We start from the raw sequence: 22557 nt of genomic DNA on the forward strand, positions 1-22557 counted from the left end.
AGCACACTAGATTCTGGGGTGAAGGCCAGTGGAATATTTTTACTTGCTCAGGCCTTGGAGTTATGCAAACAGAAGCTATTGCAAACTCAAAGTTTCATGACTGAAAAAGTAAACTTGTACATTTGTGTGTGTGTGTGTTTTTTTATAGGTTCAAAAAGGCATTTGAATCTGAGCCAACACTACAGTCAGGAATTAATTTTGCGGTCCTCCTCCTGGCATCTGGGCACCAGTTTGAATCTTCCTTTGAGCTCCGAAAAGTTGGTAATTATAGCTTGACGTTTTCCATGGAAATCAAGAAACTGTACCCAACGATACAAAGAAAAAGAATCTTTAATAGATAGTCCCTTTGCTTTCTGTCCCATCTGACTTCCTAAAAAACAAATTACATCTCCTTATTTAATGTTTCATATTGTTATGCAAAATCCTGACGTTGGGCTGTAATTCAGTTTTTAGTTTATTTTACCTGATATTTTTAATTCCAGCTCAAACTAGTATTAAAAATATAAATATGGGCTCTGCATTCAGCCCTCAACTGCCAAATAAGGTAGTGTTTTGTGGAACATCCGGGAAGTTTCCTATTTTAGATTGATTTTGCTTTCCTGGGGCTGAAAGAAAGAAAGAAAGAAAGGGAGGAAGGAAACTCTGATATTTCCTGTTTCTGTTTCTTGTACACCTGCCCCTATGATTGCAGTTTTGTTAGAGGTGGAGCCTCCCAAGCCCCTAGAACAACAGGTCAAGCAGAGGCAGTCTTGGCAGTGACTGGTCTCCTCAGAGACCGTCTCTGAATTGTAGCCATTGATAGAATGTGCTTTTTTCCCCTTTTATCAGTGGACATTGTCTCATATGCTGACCCTTCTTTGGAATTTTTGAAGATTAGGATATCTCAGTGAACAAATTTCGTGTGATTTCCTTGATTCTGGCTTTGATAACATTTTTTAAGGTTCTAGATATTGAATACTATCTAAGGTAATCAGATTTTGCTCTCTTTTGAGTGTCTAACCCCTCTCTTTCAGAGACCCTTTACAACTTTTGCAGGAGCTTTTACTACAGACATAGAAATAGTTTGCCATATTTTCTGTACAGGAAAAAAATTTGATCTTAGTTAAGCTATGAATTGTAGAAGAAACTTTCCTTTTAAGATTTTTTTTTTTTTTAATTTATTTTTGGCTGTGTTGGGTCTTCATTGCTGCACGCGGGCTTTCTCTAGTTGCGGCGAGCGGCGGCTACCATTCGTTGCAGTGCGCGGGCTTCTCATTGCGGTGGCTTCTCTTGTTGCGGAGCACAGGCTCTAGGCACGCGGGCTTCAATAGTTGTGGCACGCGGGCTCAGTAATTGTAGCTCGCGGGCTCTAGAGTGTAGGCTCAACAGTTGTGGCGCACGGGCTTAGTTACTCCGTGGCATGTGGGATCTTCCCAGACCAGGGCTCGAACCCGTGTCCCCTGCATTGGCAGGCAGATTCTTAGCCGCTGCACCACCAGGGAAGTCCCTCCTTTTAAGATTTTTAACTGGAGAAATGTTTTGTTTAATTTGTCATAAGAAAAAATGAGCCCTGGATTTTTTTTTTTTACATTATTTGGGAAAGACTAATAAAATGGCCTTATATGATGTTCTGGGAAATCTTTGAGGCAAGTGAAGTTTGAGTATTAAGTACTTTTTAAAAGACGCAGACTAAAAGAATGATACAATGCTTGTTGCTGCTGGATTGTAATGGTATTCAATGCACAAAGTTTTATTTGAAATAACATTTTTAGTTGGAAAATGAAATCAGAAAAATATACACTTTTCATAAAATGTATTTTATTATAAATAATTATTTATTATAATTAAATTTTAATTATAATAAAATTCTGCTTCTAAGGTTATTTAAAAAACTCTACACTAGCCAAAACTCCTTATGCATCAGTGATCTAAAAATGATTTGTATTGCTCTGTTGTTGAACTTGAGGTTGAAGCATGCAGATCATCACAGAATTTGACACTGATTTGCATGTGTAGGTAGAGCACTAACATAGTGGTTTGAAATGTACCTATTCTAAATTCTCATTTTTAAGTTAAATGTAGATTAAGATGGTCATAGATCTTAAATGTTCTCACCACAAAAAAGAAATGGAAATTATATGACATGTTGGAGGTGTGAGCTAAGGCTACAGTGTGATCATTTTGCCAGATATAAGTGTATTGAATCAACACATTGTACACCTTAAACTTACACAATGCTATGTCAATTATACCTTTCAAAAGCTGGGGGAAAGAAAAAGGATGGTCAGCACTCTGAGGTTTGAGGAACTGTGATTAATGTAACTTTGTAAAGGAAACACACTTCAATTTTTTCTAAGAGCTCATTCATAATACATGTTGAACAAGCATTTGAAAGCATATGAAGTTGAATTTTTAATTTTGGAAATTGCAAAACATACACAGACTTAAAATCTGACTTGACAATGAATTTTTAGTTCCCATAAGAGCTAAGTTTTAGGCTTCTAAAATACTGTGATATACACTCTAAATTATATGTCCTTAAAAACTAAAAGGCATGGGGGCTTCCCTGGTGGTGCAGTGGTTGAGAATCCGCCTGCCAATGCAGGGGACACGGGTTCGAGCCCTGGTCTGGGAAGATCCCACATGCCGCGGAGCAGCTGGGCCCGTGAGCCACAATTACTGAGCCTGCGCGTCTGGAGCCTATGCTCCGCAACAAGAGAGGCCGCGATAGTGAGAGGCCCGCGCACCGCGATGAAGAGTGGCCCCCGCTCACCGCAACTAGAGAAAGCCCTCGCACAGAAACGAAGACCCAACACAGCCAAAAATAAATAAATAAATAAATAAATTAAAAAAAAAAAACTAAAAGGCAATTAAAACTCACTAATTTAGATTCTACTCAATCACAAATTATGCTAATCAATATAGGTTGACCTAAAGTTAATATTTATATGGTAAAATAGAGTTAAAGGGATTTTCAAGGAAAACAGTTGACTAAATAAATGAATATTTTAATATAATAATTTTATTAATTAATAGTATATAATAAACAACAAGATTAATAACATATTTGGCATATTTTTAAATATCAGTTGCATTCTCTTTTTAATCAAAATTTTTAGTAATTTATATCTTCTCCCACTTTTTTTTATTATTGGTCCCCTGCAAATATACAAATTAATCTGAGTTCCTGAGTTCTGATAGTAATCAGACTTTAATTTATAAAATCTTTTCTTTAGATGTATTTTGAAATTTGATTTATTCATAAAGGATAAACAATTAAAGATTAAGATGTCATAAGATGATCACTAAATCTGAGGCTTTCCAAATATATTATCTTAACTTTAAGAACTCTAATGTAAGAACAGTTCTTAACTGTCATAATCTGTTGCCCAAAGACTCTTAATTCTAGTTGTGTGTTTGTTTGAGGTTATGACTAATTACTTCATGATCTGTGTTTTAATTTCCCAGTTTTTGAATAATCACTGATGTTTGGACTATTTAGAACTAGGATTTAAAAACACAGAACCGCTTCTTACATCTTTATCCTTTTTTCCGCTTCACAAGCCTTAAAATTAATATTCAAACTTTGGCTAAATAAAAGATGATTCTCCCATCTTCTGTGGAATTTTTCAACCATGAGACACTTTATGAGATGATGATGTAATAAAAGAACAGTGTGATTGGAATTGAGACAAACCACTATTTGAATCTTATTTTCAGGGAGCTATTAAAATAAAATTTGTATTACTGAACATAAAAATCCATGAGTCTAAAAGGATAATCAAGAAAAAGAAATCAAAACTAAAACAAAACGCATCACCAACCACAAAACAACTCACTTGCCATCTGTGGAAGTGACCAAATTCTTAGAAAATTGACAATTATAAGGAAAAAAATTCAGTACTTTCCCTTCCTTTTAAAGGGATACTATAATTCATCCAGTTGAGGAGGTAAAGCTCTTCTTAAGACATGCTACATACTAACTGTATATTCTTCAGGAGAATGTATTCTTCAAAATAATGCTAGCTAATAAAGTAGAAGGAATGATAAAATTGATAATGCTAGTGATATTAAAATAATGATTCTGACAAGGATCATCAATTAGAACTAAAACCATTAATATGCTTATTTTTTTAAATTTTCATTTGCCATATTTACATGATACCAAAGCTCACCCACAGATTGCTTGTTAATCACAAAGGAACAGACGTTCCCATACAGTTCATTGTGTATAGCCCCTCCAGGAATCCAGCTGTCAGTGAGCCAACCAGCATCCCTAATGGTGGGATGGCTGGATGTGTGCCACCTGATATGGTGAATGTGAAATAAGCAGCATCTCCTGTGAAACAGTCTTGCCAAAAACGTTTAACCCGAATCTTAAGATCTAACAGTGGGTTAATAGGAATCACGTTGACTAGAAAAATAAGTCAGACAACACCAGGAAGTGCCATCAGACAGATCCAGAATGTGAAGACCTTCTACAAGACTCCCCTCTTGGTCTCTTCAAAAAGTCAGTGTCATGGAAAACAGTGGGGGTGGATTGGTTAGGTTAAAAGAGATTTAGAGACATAAAAAAACAAATGCAATTAATGATTCTTGTTTGGATTCTGGTTTGAGGGGGGGAAAAAAAGCTATAGGAGATATTTGGGGAACAATTGGGGAATTTGAATCAGTACCAGATATTAGATAATATGAGGGACTTATTATATTTGTTAGGTGCGATAATCAAAAGGGATATGTAGGAGAATTTTTAAACGTACATGATGCAGTATTTAAGGGTGAAATGTCATGATATCTGTAATTTAATTTGAAGTGGTTCAGCAAAAATATTCAGGGAAATGAAGCAATAGTAAAATGTTAGCAGTCGTTGAAAATGTGGTCATTCATTATAGTATTTTTTCTGCTTTCATGTATGCTTGGAATTCTTCACAATGGAAAGTTAAAATGAAAAGAAGCTAGTCTCCACCAGGGCTGTGAGACCTTCAACAAGTTACTCAACATCTCTCAGCTTTTTTTCCCCCTCATTGCAAAAAGGATATAATCTCTAACTCATTGTGGTGTTGTTTGGATTTGCAGTGTGCCATGAATAGTGCTAGGCATGTAATGAGTGTTCCGTGGAGGCTCCATTTGCTACCTTTCTTTGTTAAAACAGCCTTGAATCTAATAGCAACTGCAAGATGTAAAAACTATGATAGAAACTAAAGTATTAAAAAATCTTCTTAGAAGTCAGCCAGTTCTAATTAGAGCATTGTCAACATTTAAATTGCCTAAACAGATGATTGAATCAAAGACCTGGTATTTAAAACAGCAATGACATACTGTTAATTGCTTATAAATTTAGCCAAACTTTCTTTTTTTTTTTATCCATTTTATACACATCAGTGTATACATGTCAATCCCAATCGCCCAATTCATCACACCACCACCCCCAACCCCCCGCCGCTTTCCCCCTTTGGTGTCCATACGTTTGTTCTCTACATCTGTGTCTCAATTTCTGCCCTGCAAACTGGTTCATCTGTACCATTTTTCTGGGTTCCACATATATGCGTTAATATGCAATATTTGTTTTTCTCTTTCTGACTTACTTCACTCTGTATGACAGTCTCTAGATTTATCCACGTCTCTACAAATGACCCAATTTCGTTCCTTTTTATGGCTGAGTAATATTCCATTGTATATATGTACCACATCTTCTTTATCCATTCGTCTGTCGATGGGCATTTAGGTTGCTTCCATGACCTGGCTATTGTAAATAGTGCTGCAGTGAACATTGGCGTGCATGTGTCTTTTTGAATTATGGTTTTCTCTGGGTATATGCCCAGTAGTAGGATTGCTGGGTCATATGATAACTCTATTTTTAGTTTTTTAAGGAACCTCCATACTGTTCTCCATAGTGGCTGTATCAATTTATGTTCCCACCAACAGTGCAAGAGGGTTCCATTTTTTCCACACCCTCTACAGCATTGTTGTTTGTAGATTTTCTGATGATGCCCATTCTAACTGGTGTAAGGTGGTACCTCATTGTAGTTTTGATTTGCCTTTCTCTAATGATTAGTGATGTTGAGCAGGTTTTCATGTGCTTCTTGGCCATCTGTATGTCCTCTTTGGAGAAATGTCTATTTAAGTCTTCTGCCCATGTTTTTTTTTTTGTTTTTTTGTTTTTAATTTATTTTAATTTATTTATTTTTGGCTGTGTTGGGTCTTCGTTGCTGCGTGGGCTTTCTCTAGTTGCGGCGAGCAGGGGCTACTCTTTGGTTCGCGGGCTTCTCATTGAGGTGGCTTCTCTTGTTGTGGAGCACGGGCTCTAGGCACGCAGGCTTCAGTAGTTGTGGCTCGCAGGCTCCAAAGCGCAGGCTCAGTAGCTGTGGTGCACGGGCTTAGTTGCTCCACGGCATGTGGGATCTTCCCGGACCAGGGCTTGAAGCTGTGTCCCCTGCATTGGCAGGCGGATTCTTAACCACTGCGCCACCAGGGAAGCCCTGCCCATGTTTTTGATTGGGTTGTTTGTTTTTTTAATATTGAGCTGCATGAGCTGTTTATATATTTTGGAGATTAATCCTTTGTCTGTTGATTCGTTTACATATTTTTTTTCCCATTCTGAGGGTTGTCTTTTCATCTTGTTTGTAGTTTCCTTTGCTTTGCAAAAGCTTTGAAGTTTCATTAGGTCCCATTTGTTTATTTTTGTTTTTATTTCCGTTACTCTAGGAGGTGGATCAAAAAAGATCTTGCTGTGATTTTTGTCAAAGAGTGTTCTTCCTATGTTTTCCTCTAAGAGTTTTATAGTGTCCGGTCTTACATTCAGGTCTCTAATCCATTTTGAGTTTATTTTTGTGTATGGTGTTAGGGAGTGTTCTAATTTCATTCTTTAACATGTAGCTGTCCAGTTTTCCCAGCACCACTTATTGAAGAGACCGTCTTTTCTCCATTGTATATCCTTGCCTCCTTTGTCATAGATTAGTTGACCATAGGTGCGTGGGTTTATCTCTGGGCTTTCTATCCTGTCCCATTGATCTATATTTCTGTTTTTGTGCCAGTACCATACTGTCTTGATTACTGTAGCTTTGTAGTATAGTCTGAAGTCAGGGAGTCTGATTCCTGCAGCTCCATTTTTTTCCCTCAAGACTGCTTTGGCTATTTGGGGTCTTTTGTGTCTCCATACGAATTTTAAGATTTTTTTGTTCTAGTTCTGTAAAAAATGCCATTGGTAATTTGATAGGGATTGCATTGAATCTGTAGATTGCTTTGGGTAGTATAGTCATTTTCACAATATTGATTCTTCCAATCCAAGAACATGGTATATCTCTCCATCTGTTGGTATCATCTTTAATTTCTTTCATCAGTGTTTATAATTTTCTGCATACAGGTCCTTTGTCTCCCTAGGTAGGTTTCTTCCTAGGTATTTTATCCTATTTGTTGCAGTGGAACATGGGAGTGTTTCCTTAATTTCTCTTTCAAATTTTTCATCATTCCTGTATAGGAATGCAAGAGATTTCTGTGCGTTAATTTTGTATCCTGCAACTTTACCTAAATTCATTGATTAGCTCTAGTAGTTTTCTGGTGGCATCTTTAGGATTCTCTATGTATACTATCATGTCATCTGCAAACAGTGACAGTTTTACTTTTTCTTTTCCAATATGTATTCCTTTTATTTCTTTTTCTTCTCTGATTGCTGTGGCTAAGACTTCCAAAACTATGTTGAATAATAGTGGCGAGAGTGGACATCCTTGCCTTGTTCCTGATCTTAGAAGAAATGCTTTCAGTTTTTCACCATTGAGAATGATGTTTGCTATGGATTTGTTGTATATGGCTTTTATTATGTTGAGGTAGGTTCCCTCTATGCCCACTTTCTGGATAGTTTTTATCAAAAATGGGTGTTGAATTTTGTCAAAAGCTTTTTTTACATCTATTGAGCTGATCATATGGTTTTTATTCTTCAGTTTGTTAATATACTATATCACATTGATTGATTTGCATATATTGAAGAATTCTTGCATCCCTGGGTTAAATCCCACTTGATCATGGTATGTGATACTTTTAATGTGTTATTGGATTCTCTTTGCTAGTATTTTGTTGAGGATTTTTCGTCTGTATTCATCAGTAATATTGGTGTGTAATTTTCTATTTTTGTAGTATCTTTGTCTGGTTTTGGTATCAGGGTGATGGTGGCCTCGTAGAATGAGTTTGGGAGTGTTCCTTCCTCCACAATTTTTTGGAAGAGTTTGAGAAGGATGGGTGTTAGCTCTTCTCTAAATGTTTGATAGAATTCACCTGTGAAGCCATCTGGTCCTGGACTTTTGTTTGTTGGAAGATTTTTGATCACAGTTTCAATTTCATTACTTGTGATTGGTCTGTTCATATTTTCTATTTCTTCCTGGTTCAGTCGTGGAAGGTTATACCTTTCTACGAATTTGTCCATTTTTTCTAGGTTGTCCATTTTATTGGCATAGAGTTGCTTGTAGTAGTCTCTTGGGATGCTTTGTATTTCTGCGGTGTCTGTTGTCGCTTCTCCTTTTTCATTTCTAATTTTATTGATTTGAGTCCTCTCCCACTTTTTCTTGATGAGTCTGGCTAATGGTTTATCAATTTTGTTTATCTTCTCAAACAACCAACTTTTAGTTTCAATCATCTTTGCTATTGTTTTCTTTGTTTCTATTTCATTTATTTCTGCTCTGATCTTTATGATTTCTTTCCTTCTGCTAACTTTGGGTTTTGTTTGTTCTTCTTTCTCAAGTTCCTTTAGGTGTGAGGTTAGATTGTTTGTTTGAAATTTTTCTTGCTTCTTGAGGTAGGCTTGTATAGCTATAATCTTCCTTCTTAGAACTGCTTTTACTGCATTCCATAGGTTTTGGGTCATCGTGTTTTCATTATCATTTGTCTCTAGGTATTTTTTGATTTCCTCTTTGATTTCTTCAGTAATCTCTTGGTTATTTAGTAATGTTTTGTTTATCCTCCATGTGTTTGTGTTTTTTACGTTTTTATCCCTGTAATTGATTTCTAATCTCATAGCATTGTGGTCAAAGAAGATACTTGATATGATTTCCATTTTCTTAAATTTACTGAGGCTTGATTTGTGACCCAAGATGTGATCTATCCTGGAGAATGTTCCATGCGCACTTGAGAAGAAAGTGTAATCTGCTGTTTTTGGATGGAATGTCCTATAAATATCAGTTAAATCTATCTGGTCTATTGTGTCATTTAAAGCTTGTGTTTCCTTATTAACTTTCTGTTTGGATGATCTGTCCACTGGTGTTTAGTGTGGTGTTAAAGTCCCCCACTATTATTGTGTTACTGTCAATTTCCTCTTTTATAGCTGTTACCAGTTGCCTTATGTATTGAGGTACTCCTACGTTGGGTGCATATATATTTATAATTGCTATATCTTCTTCTTGGATTGATCCCTTGATCATTATGTAGTGTCTTTCCTTGTCTCTTGCAACATTCTTTATTTTAAAGTCTCTTTTATCTGATATGAGTATTGCTACTCCAGCTTTCTTTTGATTTCTACTTGCATGGAATATCTTTTTCCATCCCCTCACTTTCAGTCTGAATGTGTCCCTAGGTCTGAAGTGGGTCTCTTGTAGACAGCATATATATGGGTCTTGTTTTTGTATCCATTCAGCAAGCCTGTGTCTTTTGGTTGGAGCATTTAATCCATTCACGTTTAAGGTAATTATCGATATGTATGTTCCTATGACCATTTTCTAAATTGTTTTGGGTTTGTTTTTGTAGGTCCTTTTCTTCTCTTGTGTTTCCCAGTTAGAGAAGTTCCTTTAGCATTTGTTGTAGAGCTGGTTTGGTGGGACTGATTTCTTTTAGCTTTTGCTTGTCTGTAAAGCTTTTGATTTCTCCATCGAATCTGAATGAGATCCTTGCCGGGTAGAGTAATCTTGGTTGTAGGTTCTTCTCTTTCATCACTTTATGTATATCATGCCACTCCCTTGTGGCTTGTAGAGTTTCTGCTGAGAAATCAGCTGTTAACCTTATGGGAGTTCTCTTGTATGTTATTTGTCTTTTTTCCCTTGATGGTTTCAATAATTTTTCTTTGTCTTTAATTTTTGCCAATTTGATTGCTATGTGTCTCGGTGTGTTTCTCCTGGGTTTATCCTGTTTGGGACTCTCTGTGCTTCCTGGACTTGGGTGGCTATTTCCTTTCCCATGTTAGGGAAGTTTTTGACTATAATCTCTTCAACCTTTTTCTCGGGTCCTTCCTCTCTGTCTCCTCCTTCTGGGACCCGTATAATGCAAACGTTGCGTTTAACGTTGTCCCAGAGGTCTCTTAGGCTGTCTTCATTTCTTTTCATTCTTTTTTCTTTATTCTGTTCCGCAACAGTGAATTCCACCGTTCTGTCTTCCAGGTCACTTATACATTCTTCTGCCTCAGTTATTCTGCTATTGATTCCTTCTAGTGTATTTTTCATTTCAGTTATTGTGTTGTTCATCTCAGTTTGTTTCTCCTTTAATTCTTCTAGATCTTTGTTAAAGATGTCTTGCATCTTCTCGATCTTTGCCGCCATTCTTTTTCTGAGGTCCTGGATCATCTTCACTATCATTATTCTGAATTCTTTTTCTGGAAGGTTGCCTATCTCCACTTCATTCGGTTGTTTTTCTGGGGTTTTATCTTGTTCCTTCATCTGGTACAGAGCCCTCTGCTTTTTCATCTTGTCCGTCTTTCTGTGAATGTGTTTTTTGTTCCACAGGCTGCAGGATTGTAGTTATTCTTGCTTCTGCTGTCTGCCCTCCAAACCTTTTTAAATAGTGAAAAATATCTAGATGGTAAGAACTTGGTAAAATGATATAATCATCCATCAGCAATAGTCCTTTAATAATTTGGCCCTAGAGATCAAGAACCTTAATAGTGCTCTACCTGGGACCAAGTATAACACTACCTCTGAGACTCTATCCTATGGAAATAATCCTAAATATGGAACAAATTTTATGCAGTACGATGTTTATTCCTGTATTCCTTGGAAGGGTGGGTAGAGAGGGGTTGGAGAGAGAGAGATACTAAATATAAAAAATTAGAGCCATGTTCTTAACTCCAAACTTAAAAGATTACTATCTGCATGTAGAAACAGGTTTCATACATCATGTGGAAAAAACATAAGAGCTAATTCATAAAAGATATACAGACACATGAAAAGACAGTCCATGTCAGTGGTTTAAAAAGGGCAATGTTTCCTTTTTCCTCCATCAGATTGGCAAAGATGAAAGGACATGATAGTGTCTATAATATCAGCACTTAAAATGGGCATATCTTCTGTCCCCAACAAGTCCAAGTTTAAGACTTTATTACAAAGAAATAATTGAACAAGTGCACAAAGCGACATGTATAAGAATGTTTATAGTAATAAAAAGCAGGCACCGTCTGCATTTGGGTAAATTAAAATGACCCATCCATATACTAAAATACTATTTGCCATTTAAAAAATAAAGCATTTTGTCCAAATGCTGAATGGCTTAGGGTAACAATCATGTGACAAATTTATGCCAAGGCTAACATTAATATCACTCTCATAGAATGAACTTCTGGCAAGCATAAATAAATCTGAAATTTTATTTTAAAACTAATATTGTAATTTTACTATTAAACACTTTCATAGTCCCTATTTAAATGTTTAAATGGTTTGGCGCTAGATCAGTCCTGCATTCATTGTTCCCAAGTATGACACAAATAAGAGATATTCATTTTCAACTGAGGTTGATAGAGACACATATTTTTAGTATCTGATTTTCCCCCTGCACTTTCTTCTTCCATTTGTATTTGTTGTATTTTTTATGTCCAGATAGGAGATCATGGATGTTGTTGCATACACATGTGTAATTTTTTTCATCTCATGAAATTTTAAGGTGGCAAAGCTGTTCTTTTTAATTTATCATCACAAAATGTGAAGAATTCCCAGATGGACTTTTTCCTAAAAATTTCTTGGCTTAAGTGGAATTATATGATAAAAAGCAGCATAAAGTTTTTTTTTTTTAGAATTTCACTTTTATTTATTTATTTATTTATTTATTTATTTATTTTTGGCTGTGTTGGGTCTTCGTTTCTGTGCGAGGGCTTTCTCTAGTTGCGTCAAGCGGGGGCCACTCTTCATCGCGGTGCACGGGCCTCTCACTATCGCGGCCTCTCTTGTTGCGGAGCACAGGCTCCAGACACGCAGGCTCAGTAGTTGTGGCACATGGGCCCAGCCCCTCCACGGCATGTGGGATCCTCGCAGACCAGGGCTCGAACCCGTGTCACCTGCACTGGCAGGCAGATTCTCAACCACTGTGCCACCAGGGAAGCCCAGCATAAAGTTTTTTAAAGGTTGTTTTGTTTTGTTAAAGTATAATTTTCAAAAAAGATAAATTTATGACTCTCCGAAAATATAAAATATGATTCTGTTTAATTCAGTTAACATGGAAACAGTAAGAGGCTATGTCCCGTTTAAAGTTTATTTAAGAAGCTAGGGTATTCATAATTGAAGAAAGAAATGTTAGAGTCAGATATCTGAGTTTGATTGTTTTAAAAAGCTTGTTTATGTCCAACACGTTATAAATCTTAGGGATTCACTGTTTCACTAGGCAGAACTTATTTACATCTCTCCTGAACAAAAACATATTATACAAGTTAACAGGTAAACTTCTGTAAGATCGTTAATAAATAGTGAGATGAACTAGCTACACTTTCCGTAGGCAGTCCTTGAGTGGGCTTATGCCTCCATATGATATTGAAATGACATGTTCCACATTTTTACCTTACTCCCAAATCTCAGATAACTTTCTTGACATTTAGTAACTTTCCTGTCATATGTTATGGATGTTAGTGGCAATTCTATGGAGATATATTTTTTTTAAGCAAACAAATCCTTCCAAATGCAAAAATAATACAAGGCAGAGTAGAGATAAAAAGTTAGAATGAAATGCAAAGAACCCAGAAGTAACAAAGCAATGTTAAAAATGAACAAAGTTGGAGGATTTACATGACCTGATTTCAAGTCTTGTTACAAAGCCATAGTATTCAAGACAGTGTTATTTGTCAGTTTCCTTATTTCTTTAACTTTCTAAGTGTATAATAACTGTTTTTGCATATAAAATTATTAATTATTATAGCAGTTTACTCTTGCAAACTATATATACTGTATACATTTATACTTCAACTGATGGATAGAATTTCAGCACATTTCCCTTTAAAGTAACTAAAGAATCCATGATGTAGTAAGGGAAAGAAGGAGGTTACACAGCAAGAGATTGAGTGTTATCACCTTTTAATTTATGCATATATGCATATATAAAAATTCTAGAATGATGTACATCAGTGTGACACTGGCAGTTATTTTGTGGTTTTCAAATTGAGGGAAATTTTCACTTGCTTCTGTGTACCTTTCTGATTTGTCCACTTTTTTTTTTTTTTTTTTTTTTTACAGTGAACTTAAGCCCTTTTTAGAATCAGAAACTTAACAAAACTATTTTAATCTGAAAGGAGGAATGAAAGCTTAGTTTTGCTTTTTAATAAAACGTCAGCTCTGCCTGCCTGCCATGTGTTGTAAAGTTATTCTTCCTATTCATCTTCTAGGGGTGAAGCTCAGTAGCCTTCTTGGTAAAAAGGGAAACTTGGAAAAGCTCCAGAGCTACTGGGAAGTTGGATTTTTCCTGGGAGCAAGTGTCCTGGCCAATGACCACTTGAGAGTCATTCAAGCATCTGAAAAGCTTTTTAAACTGAAGACACCTGCATGGTAATAGTAAATTGTTAGGTGTTTGTACAGTTATTTTTGATAAAAGCTCCTATCACTTGTTTCTAAATTGTTAAATCTGTTGAACTGACAATTAGGGGATTTTATTTGCTTAGAGAATAAAATGCAGAATCTAGAGGAAAAAGTGATTGATGCTCGTAAATAAAATGTGATATATGTAGGTTCTGATGACTTTGGACACAGGTGTGTCCACTGGCCACCAAGCTTAGCCTTTCCATCACACTGACCAACCTGCTAGCCTAGGTTGGCCAGTGTCACACACTTGAATCATGCAAAAGCCTCGAATTTTACACCTGCACTCTAATCAGCAGATTCACAAGCTTCCATCTCAGCCTTCCCAGCCTCTGCTCCAAACATGTGCCCTTTGTTTCCTTCATGATCTAATCTCACTTTTGGAATTCTCATTCTTGATTTTCACTTCTTGTTACTCAGGGTTTACTGACACATTTAGATGTTTCCTGTATTATGTGTGTTTTTCTAATTTCAAATTTTTCTTGAGATTACCCAAGTCTCATCACTATGGATGTGGTAATTGGAGAGATGAAAACAAAATTCCATCTGCATTTAGAACTGTTGTTTTAAATGCTAATTTTATCGTGCATCACATGTAATGATTGACCATTAGCTGAAAAGACTTTTAAAGGTTAACTGTGATATCAAGAAAGGCTCAGAGTGCTCAGAGCTCAGGCCACTGACTTCTTTTCATCAGAGGGACCATTTGAGGAAATTCCCACCATGGTAGACCTTCATGGCTTCTTAAAGCATTTCCTCACATTCAGATCTCCTTTATTAGCAAATCCTCCCCAGCATTGCTCCCATAGTGATCTTTCTAAAGTGCATGTTTGACCCTTCCCCTCCACTGAAATCTTTAAATCAGAGTAGTTTAATGGCTCCTCACAGCCTAAGGGATAAAGTCCACCTCCTTGGCGTGGCAAACAAGGTTTGCCTTTAGTCATTAAACCTCAGCCCTTGTCACACCCCTAGGTTTACACTGCTCTCTATTTACTCTGAATACGCCAGTTTCTGACGTCATGCCGTTGTGTCTCAGCACACACTGAGCGTCGTCTTCCAGCCCTCTTCTCCACCTGGGGAACACTCGCAAATCACATCAGCTCATAAATCACATGCTGGCCTAAACCCCTTCCCCACACCCAGAGAGACGATGGTGGATGTTGTTACATACACTGTGATTCTTTCATCTCCGGAAAGTTTCTTCTTTCGTGTTTCCGTCGTTCTTTAGTCATATCTCTATTGATACTGACTGTATGACTTTTGTTAGTCGTATCTCTGTGAGTTACAACTCCGTGGGCATTTATTTCATGGTGCTATAATACCTGTTACATTTCTGTCTCCTCAACACCGTGTGCAGCTTGAGGACAGGGCTGTACTGTCAGTAGCATGTCGACGGCAGGCGTTCAGCAAATGGCATGAAAATAACTGAACCAATAAATGCACACGTTACATGCAGCCAAGTTGGTTATTTCTTTATGACGACCATTCCGATGATGGCTGAAGAGGAGACTGAAGCATGGGTATAAAGAGCTTTGGTCTGAGGTGTCTTGGCCTCTGTTGACAAGAAAACAGACGTTATTTTATGCAATAGTAATAACAACCACAAAACAATGCTTTGTTTCCATTAACTTAATGTTAACTTCCATGTTTGTAGTTTACAAAGTGCTTGCTTACCCATTATCTCATATAATTATCTTGCTCCTCATTTTTTCCTGACTTCTTCCTTTGAGGCACTATCTGTCTTAAGGTTTGAGAATATTTGTATAATATATATGAGCTGAGTTACTTTAGAGCAAAATAACATCCCTTATGATCGGTCTACTTAGAAAAGCTTTCTCAAGGGAGCATATTTTAAAACAAATGCATTAACCACTTTCTTGAATAGAATAGACATTACTTTAAAAGTCATGTTTTAAGTAGATGTATTGTTCAGTCCAAGTTACTTAAGCTGTCTAAGCCTCAGTTTCCTCATCTTTACAGTGGAGGTAAAATGGCCTACTTTACTGAATTTTTATGAGATTTAAGTGAGATAACATGTGATATTACATGACATATAACAAATAATAAAGTTTAGTGTCTTGGCATGCATAATTATCAATGCCATATTTAAATTACATTTACAGAGTAAGACTGGGATAGATGGAACAGGTGGTTCTAAATTTGTCTATTATGTGTCTTATATCTTTTGATTTTTTTAGGTACCTCAAGTCTATTGTAGAGACAATTTTGATATATAAGCATTTTGTGAAACCGACTTCAGAACAGCCCGTGGCCAAGCAGGAACTTGTGGACTTCTGGATGGACTTCCTGGTTGAGTCCACAAAGACAGATGTCACTGTAGTTAGGTTTCCAGTAAGTACTCTTCACGTAACTCTAAGGACATTTATGTTTTGTTTCCTTTATTTAAAGAACATCTTGCACTTGTGATTGTGACTGTATTAATGTGCTGGTTTTCATGCCCTAAAATGAAGATGGTCATCTGGTTAATATATTTATTTTCTACAAATTGGTTTGCTTTAGCTTATTTTTAAAAATAACTTCTCACAATCAGAGAAATAAGATACATTTTCATGTTTTTGCCATGAAACTTGTTGGTTTCCTTTGATAAGTTGTAACATGTGCTTTCCCAAGAAAAGATTATCTCTTAGCTCAGGAAGTCAGAATATCTCTTCAGACCAGATGAATGGTTGTTTTTCATTCATACTACAGTTTTGTTGACATTGTCAACATCAATATCATCAACATTATTGTGGTGAAAAGTGTCAGGCTCACCTGTATTGTTACTCCATCACTACCACTTACTACCCATGTGGGTCAGAGTTAGATGTGGTGTCCCCAGTCACTTTTTACAGTGCTTTAGAGGATGGGAAATGATGCCTTATAGGTTCTGGTCTGCAACTCATTTTGGCTAGTCTCTATCAAATTTACACATTTAAATATATCACACACACACACACACATACACATACACTTTAAAAATATATTGTCCATCTCAGCTGGTGCCATCCCCATACTGATAGTTCTTGGAATACCATGCAAAGCAATATAGCTTTAGTATCCAATTCAAGAATTACTGGCAACTGACTGTGTACACAGATCTCTTCCCATGTCAAAGTGATGCCATAAATCTCTCTGTTTTGAGCTCTCTTTGTCTCAGTCTTTCATACTCAGAGGTGGTGACAACTCTCAATTTTTTTTTTTTCAATTCTTTTTATAAAATCTTGTTTTCTAGTTCTTGTTGGTAGGATCAAATGTTTCATTTAATTAAATCCATCACTGGCATTAACTCTCTTCCTTTACTCTTGCTTCCAGATGAAGCCATAAGCTCAGCAGGATCTTTAGTTGAAAAGCCTTTCAAACTAAAACACTTCACTCTATTTTCTAGCCTAGGTAATGTGTAGTCTAGTAAAATACTTATCTCAGAGTGAGCTGGCAGCTTGCCTTTAGCTGGTGCTCTGATGGTAGTAAACGTGGTAGTGAAAGAAGACAGCACAGAACTGAAGTATTTAATCAACTGTTGATGGACTAAGAAAGTTGGCTATGAGAGGAAACCACTCATATGAGAGGCAACCACTGAGCTAATTTAAATTACTTTACTGTCACAAGGTGAATGTAAAAAAAATAAAACCAGAAAATAATAAGAGAGAAGCTAGGAGAATATAGGTATATACTCCAGGAAAGAGAGGCTTTCTTAAGCAAGAAAGGGACCTATAAGCCCCAAAGGCAAACATTGACCAATTTGGTTTCATTAAAAATTCAAGTTTTTGTTCACCTTAAAAAAAAACCCACCATAAACATGGCAAATGCTAGATAGGGAGAGAATATTTAATACTAGTGCTGCAAAAGGATCAATTTGTTGAATATGCAAAAAAACAAAACAAACATAAACAAACAAAAACAACTCCTACAGACTGATAAGCAAGAGAAACAGAAAAATGGTCAAATCCTATGAAAAGGTAAGTAACCTCACTAGGTAGCCAAAAAATGCAAATTAACACAAGACACCATTGTACCTCTGCCATTTTGCATGTGTGCAAATATATGTGTAGGATAAATTCCCAGAAGTGGAATAGATTCATATTACATGTTGCCTTCTGTAGGGATGATATCAATTGACATTCCCACTGGCAATATATGAAACTACCTGCTTTCACAAAGTCTCTCCAAACAAGTGTATTTATCAGATTTGTACTTTTGCTAACTGTATAGATGAAAAATGGCATATTGGGATCGTTTGAGTTAGTATTTCTCTTATTATACGTGAGTTTATGCACATGATTAAGTTCATATGTTTAAAAGACCACTCAGTGATTTAAGAAAAAGAGAAGAATTTGTTGCCAACATTTAAAAATGAAGAGAGTTGAACCTTCTGTGCTGGCTGTGAGGGAGTAATTGGTCTTGATACTGCTATAAATTGCTGTAAAATCTGAGATAATCTCTTCTTGGGAAAGCACATTTTACAACTTATCAAAGGAAACCACCAAAATATATAAAACAACTGTTTGCAGGCATTAAACAGCAATCATGTGAGGGCTGCCATCCTTGAGAGGGGAGGTACTAGAGCTGAGTCCCACCTTCACCTGCTCTTTTTTCACTAAGATCATTTTTCTGGCTGCAGCCCAAGGAAGTGGCTTCTCCCTAGGCAGCACCGGCAGGGATCAGTGTTCAGGATCCTAAGACAGCTGGAATATGAGGGACAGGGTGTTGGAGAAGGGGGAGCCTTGAAGAGTGAGCCCCAGGATTCTGCCTGTGTATTTCCCTTGAGCCCTAGGGCACCTCCTCGATGGTGTGAACGAGGAGTAAGCACGTCCTGAATAAACACAAATTCCAGTCCCAATATTTGATTAAAATTGGGTTTTGGATGAAACCTACATGGCTTAAATAAACTTTATCAAGGTAAGTTCCCTTGCTGATTAGGAGATCAGGACCAGAAGTGGCAGAGAGCATCTTTTGGAAGGCTGACAAGTCTGCAGAGATTCCAGAGCATAAATAATGCAGGGATAAGATGTTAGACTTTGAGCCCAGACTGTGGTCCACAAAGCATCTAGTTGAGAGTATAGAGCCCATGCTTTACAAGTAAAGGCAAAACTAAAACAAAGCTGGAATAAAAGTATGCCTTGATAGGATCAAGATCATACACTGATAATTTAACTGTTATGTAGATGAAAAAAAAACCAAAAACAAAAAAACTTTGGAAAGATATTATCCTGAGCCTCTGCAAAGTGTCATTCAGATGTATTAAAGATTACTAGACATTCTAAGGAGCAGAAAAAAGTGACATAATAAGAGCTAAAACCAGCCAATAGAGGTATTCCCCAAGGTGATTCTCATGTTGTAGTTCCCAGGTAAGGACGTCACATAAGTATAATACGATTTTAAGGAAAATAAAGGAAAAGATGGACAAAATGGATGGAAAGGTGGAGTATTTCAGCTGAAAAATAAAGTTTATAAAACATCAAATGAAAAATAAGGAGAATTCACATAAAAATCCAGATCTTTAACTACTCTTGAAAAATTAAAGGGATGGGGAATTCGTAACTGCATTCTCCAAAAGCAGCAATCTCCTGAGCCAACTGGATGCTACCATTTAAGAGGTCAATTACAGTCCCATTCATCCTGCTTCACTCACTCACCTTTTCCACTAACTCCCTGAAATCACTGGAATTTGCTGCCCATGCTCTACTGCATAGAGAAAGGCAAGCTTCTAGTGCCTGTGGTTCTGCGTCAGTCACTATAACTCTTTGTGTCCTTAGAGTAGCAGCTTCTGTAGCTCACACTTGTGAAGGCTGCAATAGGTCTTGATTGGGATGATTACCTTATCCTTCTTTGGAAGTGGGTTTGACCAGATTACTTATATTAGAAAATATTTAGGGGAGATTGGGTCAAGATGGCAGAGTTGAAGGACGTGCAAGCACTCCCTCTTGCCAAAGCACAAGAATCACAATAAACTGCTGAACAATCATCAACAGGAAGACACTGGAACTCACCAAAAAAGATACCCCACATCCAAAGACAAAGGAGAAGCCACAATGAGATGGTAGGAGTGGCGCAATCACAATAAAATCAAATCCCATAACTCCTGGGTAGGTGACTCAAAAATGGAGAACAATTATACCACAGAAGCCCACCCACTGGAGTGAAGATTCTGAGCCCCATGTCAGGCTTCCCAACCTGGGGGTCCAGCAACAGGAGGAGGAGTTCCCAGATTCCTTTGAAGAACCAGTTAATGTAGGGATCTGAGTGTATGTATCATATTGAGAACTCTATAATGGACCACGTAACAAATAATGATACTGGTGTGAATATTATTGAGAAGTAATCTACTTTGAAGCTAAGTGTTAATTTAAGGGTTTAAAGGGTGATCCAATGTCAGTTTGAAATAACTATTTCTTGACATATATGGACAAATATTATTGTTGGAACTAGTCTGGTAATGAAAGCATATGAGACAGACTTCAGACTTTGAAGGCTAGCGGGATTTGATTGCAGGACTTCGACAGGACTGGGGAAAACAGAGACTCCACTCTTGGAGGGCACACAAAGTAGTGTGCGCATCAGGACCCAGGGGGAAGGAGCAGTGACCCCATAGGAGACTGAACCAGACCTACCTGCTAGTGTTGGAGGGTCTCCTGCAGAGTCAGGGGGTGGCTCTGTCTCACCATGAGGACAAGGACACTGGCAGCAGAAGTTCTGGGAAGTACTCCTTGGCAGGAGCCCTCCTCAAGGCTGCCATTAGCCCCACCAAAGAGCCTGTAGCCTCCAGTGCTGGGTTCCTCAGGCCAAACAATCAGCAGGGAGGGAACTCAGCCCCACCCATTAGCAGACAAGCAGATTAAAGGTTTACAGAGCTTTGCCCACCAGAGCAACACCCAGCTCTACCCACCACCAGTCCCTCCCATCAGGAAGCTTGCACAAGCCCCTTAGATAGCCTCATCCACCAGAGGGCACAGCAGAAGCAAGAAGAACTAGAGTCCTGCAGCCTGTTGAAAGAAAATCACATTCACAGAAAGATAGCCAATGAAAAGGCAGAAGACTATGTACCAGAGGAAGGAACAAGATAAAACCCCAGGAAAACAATTAAATGAAGTGGAGATAGGCAACCTTCCAGAAAAAGAATTCAGAATAATGATAGTGAAGATGATCCAGGACCTTGGAAAAAGAATGTAGGCAAAGGTCAAGCAGATGTAAGAAATGTTTAACAAAGACCTAGAAGAATTAAAGAACAAACACCTAGAAGAATTAAAGAGCAAACAGAGATGAAGAGTACAATAACTGACATGAAAAAGACACTAGAAGGAATCAGTAGCAGAGACAGAAGAACGGATAAGTGACCTGAGGCAGAAGAACGGATAAGTGACCTGGAAGACAGAATGGTAGAATTCACAGCTGCAGAACAGAATAAAGAAAAAAGAATGAAAAGAAATGAAGACAGCCTGAGACCTCTGGGACAACATTAAACACACCAACATTCACGTTATAGGGGTCCCAGAAGGAGAAGAGAGAGAGAAAGGACACGAGATAATATTTGAAGAGCTTATAGTCGAAAACTTCCCTAACATGGGAAAGGAAATAGCCACCCAAGTCCAGGAAGTGCAGAGAGTCCCAGGCAGGATAAACCCAAGGAGAAACACGCCAAGACACATAGTAATCAAACTGACAAAAATTAAAGATAAAGAAAAATTATTAAAAGCAACAAGGGAAAAATGACAAATAATATACAAGGGAACTCCCATAAGGTTAATAGCTTATTTCTCAGCAGAAACTCTACAAGCCAGAAGGGAGCGGCACAATATATTTAAAGTGATGAAAGGGAAGAACCTACAACCAAAATTACTCTACCTGGCAAGGCTGTCATTCAGATTCGATGGAGAAATCCAAAGCTTTACAGACAAGCAAAAGCTAAGAGAATTCAGCACCACCAAACCAGCTCTACAACAAATGCTAAAGAAACTTCTCTAAGTGGGAAACACAAGAGAAGAAAAGGACCTACAAAAACAAACCCAAAACAATTAAGAAAATGGTAACAGCAACATACATATGGATAATTACCTTAAATGTGAACGGATTAAGTGCTCCAACCAAAAGACACAGCCTTGCTGAATGGATGCAAAAACAAGACCCATATATATGCTGTCTACAAGAGACCCACTTCAGACCTAGGGACACATTCAGACTGAAAGTGAGGGGATGGAAAAAGATATTCCATGGAAATGGAAATCAAAAGAAAGCTGGAGTAGCAATACTCATATCAGATAAAATAGACTTTAAAATAGACAATGTTGCAAGAGACAAGGAAGGACACTACATAATGATCAAGGGATCAATCCAAGAAGAAGATACAACAATTATAAATATATATGCACCCAACATAGGAGCACTTCAATACATAAGGCAAATGCTAACACCTATAAAAGAGGAAATTGACAGTAACACAGTGGTAGTGGGGGACTTTAACACCTCACTTACACCAATGGACAGATCATCCAGACAGAAAGTTAATAAGGAAACACAAGCTTAAAATGACACAATAGACCAAATAGGTTTAATTGATATTTATGGGACATTCCATCCGAAAAGAGCAGATTACACTTTCTTCTCAAGTGCACAGGGAACATTCTCCAGGATAGATCACACCTTGGGTCACAAATCAAGCCTTGGTAAATTTAAGAAAATGGAAATCATATCAAGCATCTTTCCCGACCAAAACGCTATGAGATTAGAAATGAATAACAGGGAAAAAAACATAAAAAACACAAACACGTGGAGGCTAAACAATACGTTACTAAACAACCAAGAGATCACTGAAAAAATCAAGGAGGGGGCTTCCCTGGTGGCG

At 37.3% G+C, this 22557-nt stretch overlaps 1 protein-coding gene across 4 annotated transcripts in view; it reads left to right on the forward strand.

Annotated features, from left to right (window-relative positions):
* The window catches only part of MAP3K5 (mitogen-activated protein kinase kinase kinase 5), a 221493-nt gene that overhangs the window by 117789 nt on the left and 81147 nt on the right, over nt 1–22557 (forward strand). For all 4 annotated transcript variants that reach the window (XM_059941122.1, XM_059941121.1, XM_059941123.1 and 1 more), the window contains 3 exons: nt 149–261; nt 13532–13691; nt 15920–16073. In XM_059941122.1, coding sequence (XP_059797105.1) covers nt 149–261; nt 13532–13691; nt 15920–16073 — 427 coding nt within the window. The remainder of the gene's footprint in view (nt 1–148; nt 262–13531; nt 13692–15919; nt 16074–22557) is intronic.

This window comes from Balaenoptera ricei, chromosome 12 (assembly GCF_028023285.1).
Source record: "Balaenoptera ricei isolate mBalRic1 chromosome 12, mBalRic1.hap2, whole genome shotgun sequence".
NCBI classification, from domain to species: Eukaryota; Metazoa; Chordata; class Mammalia; order Artiodactyla; family Balaenopteridae; genus Balaenoptera; species Balaenoptera ricei.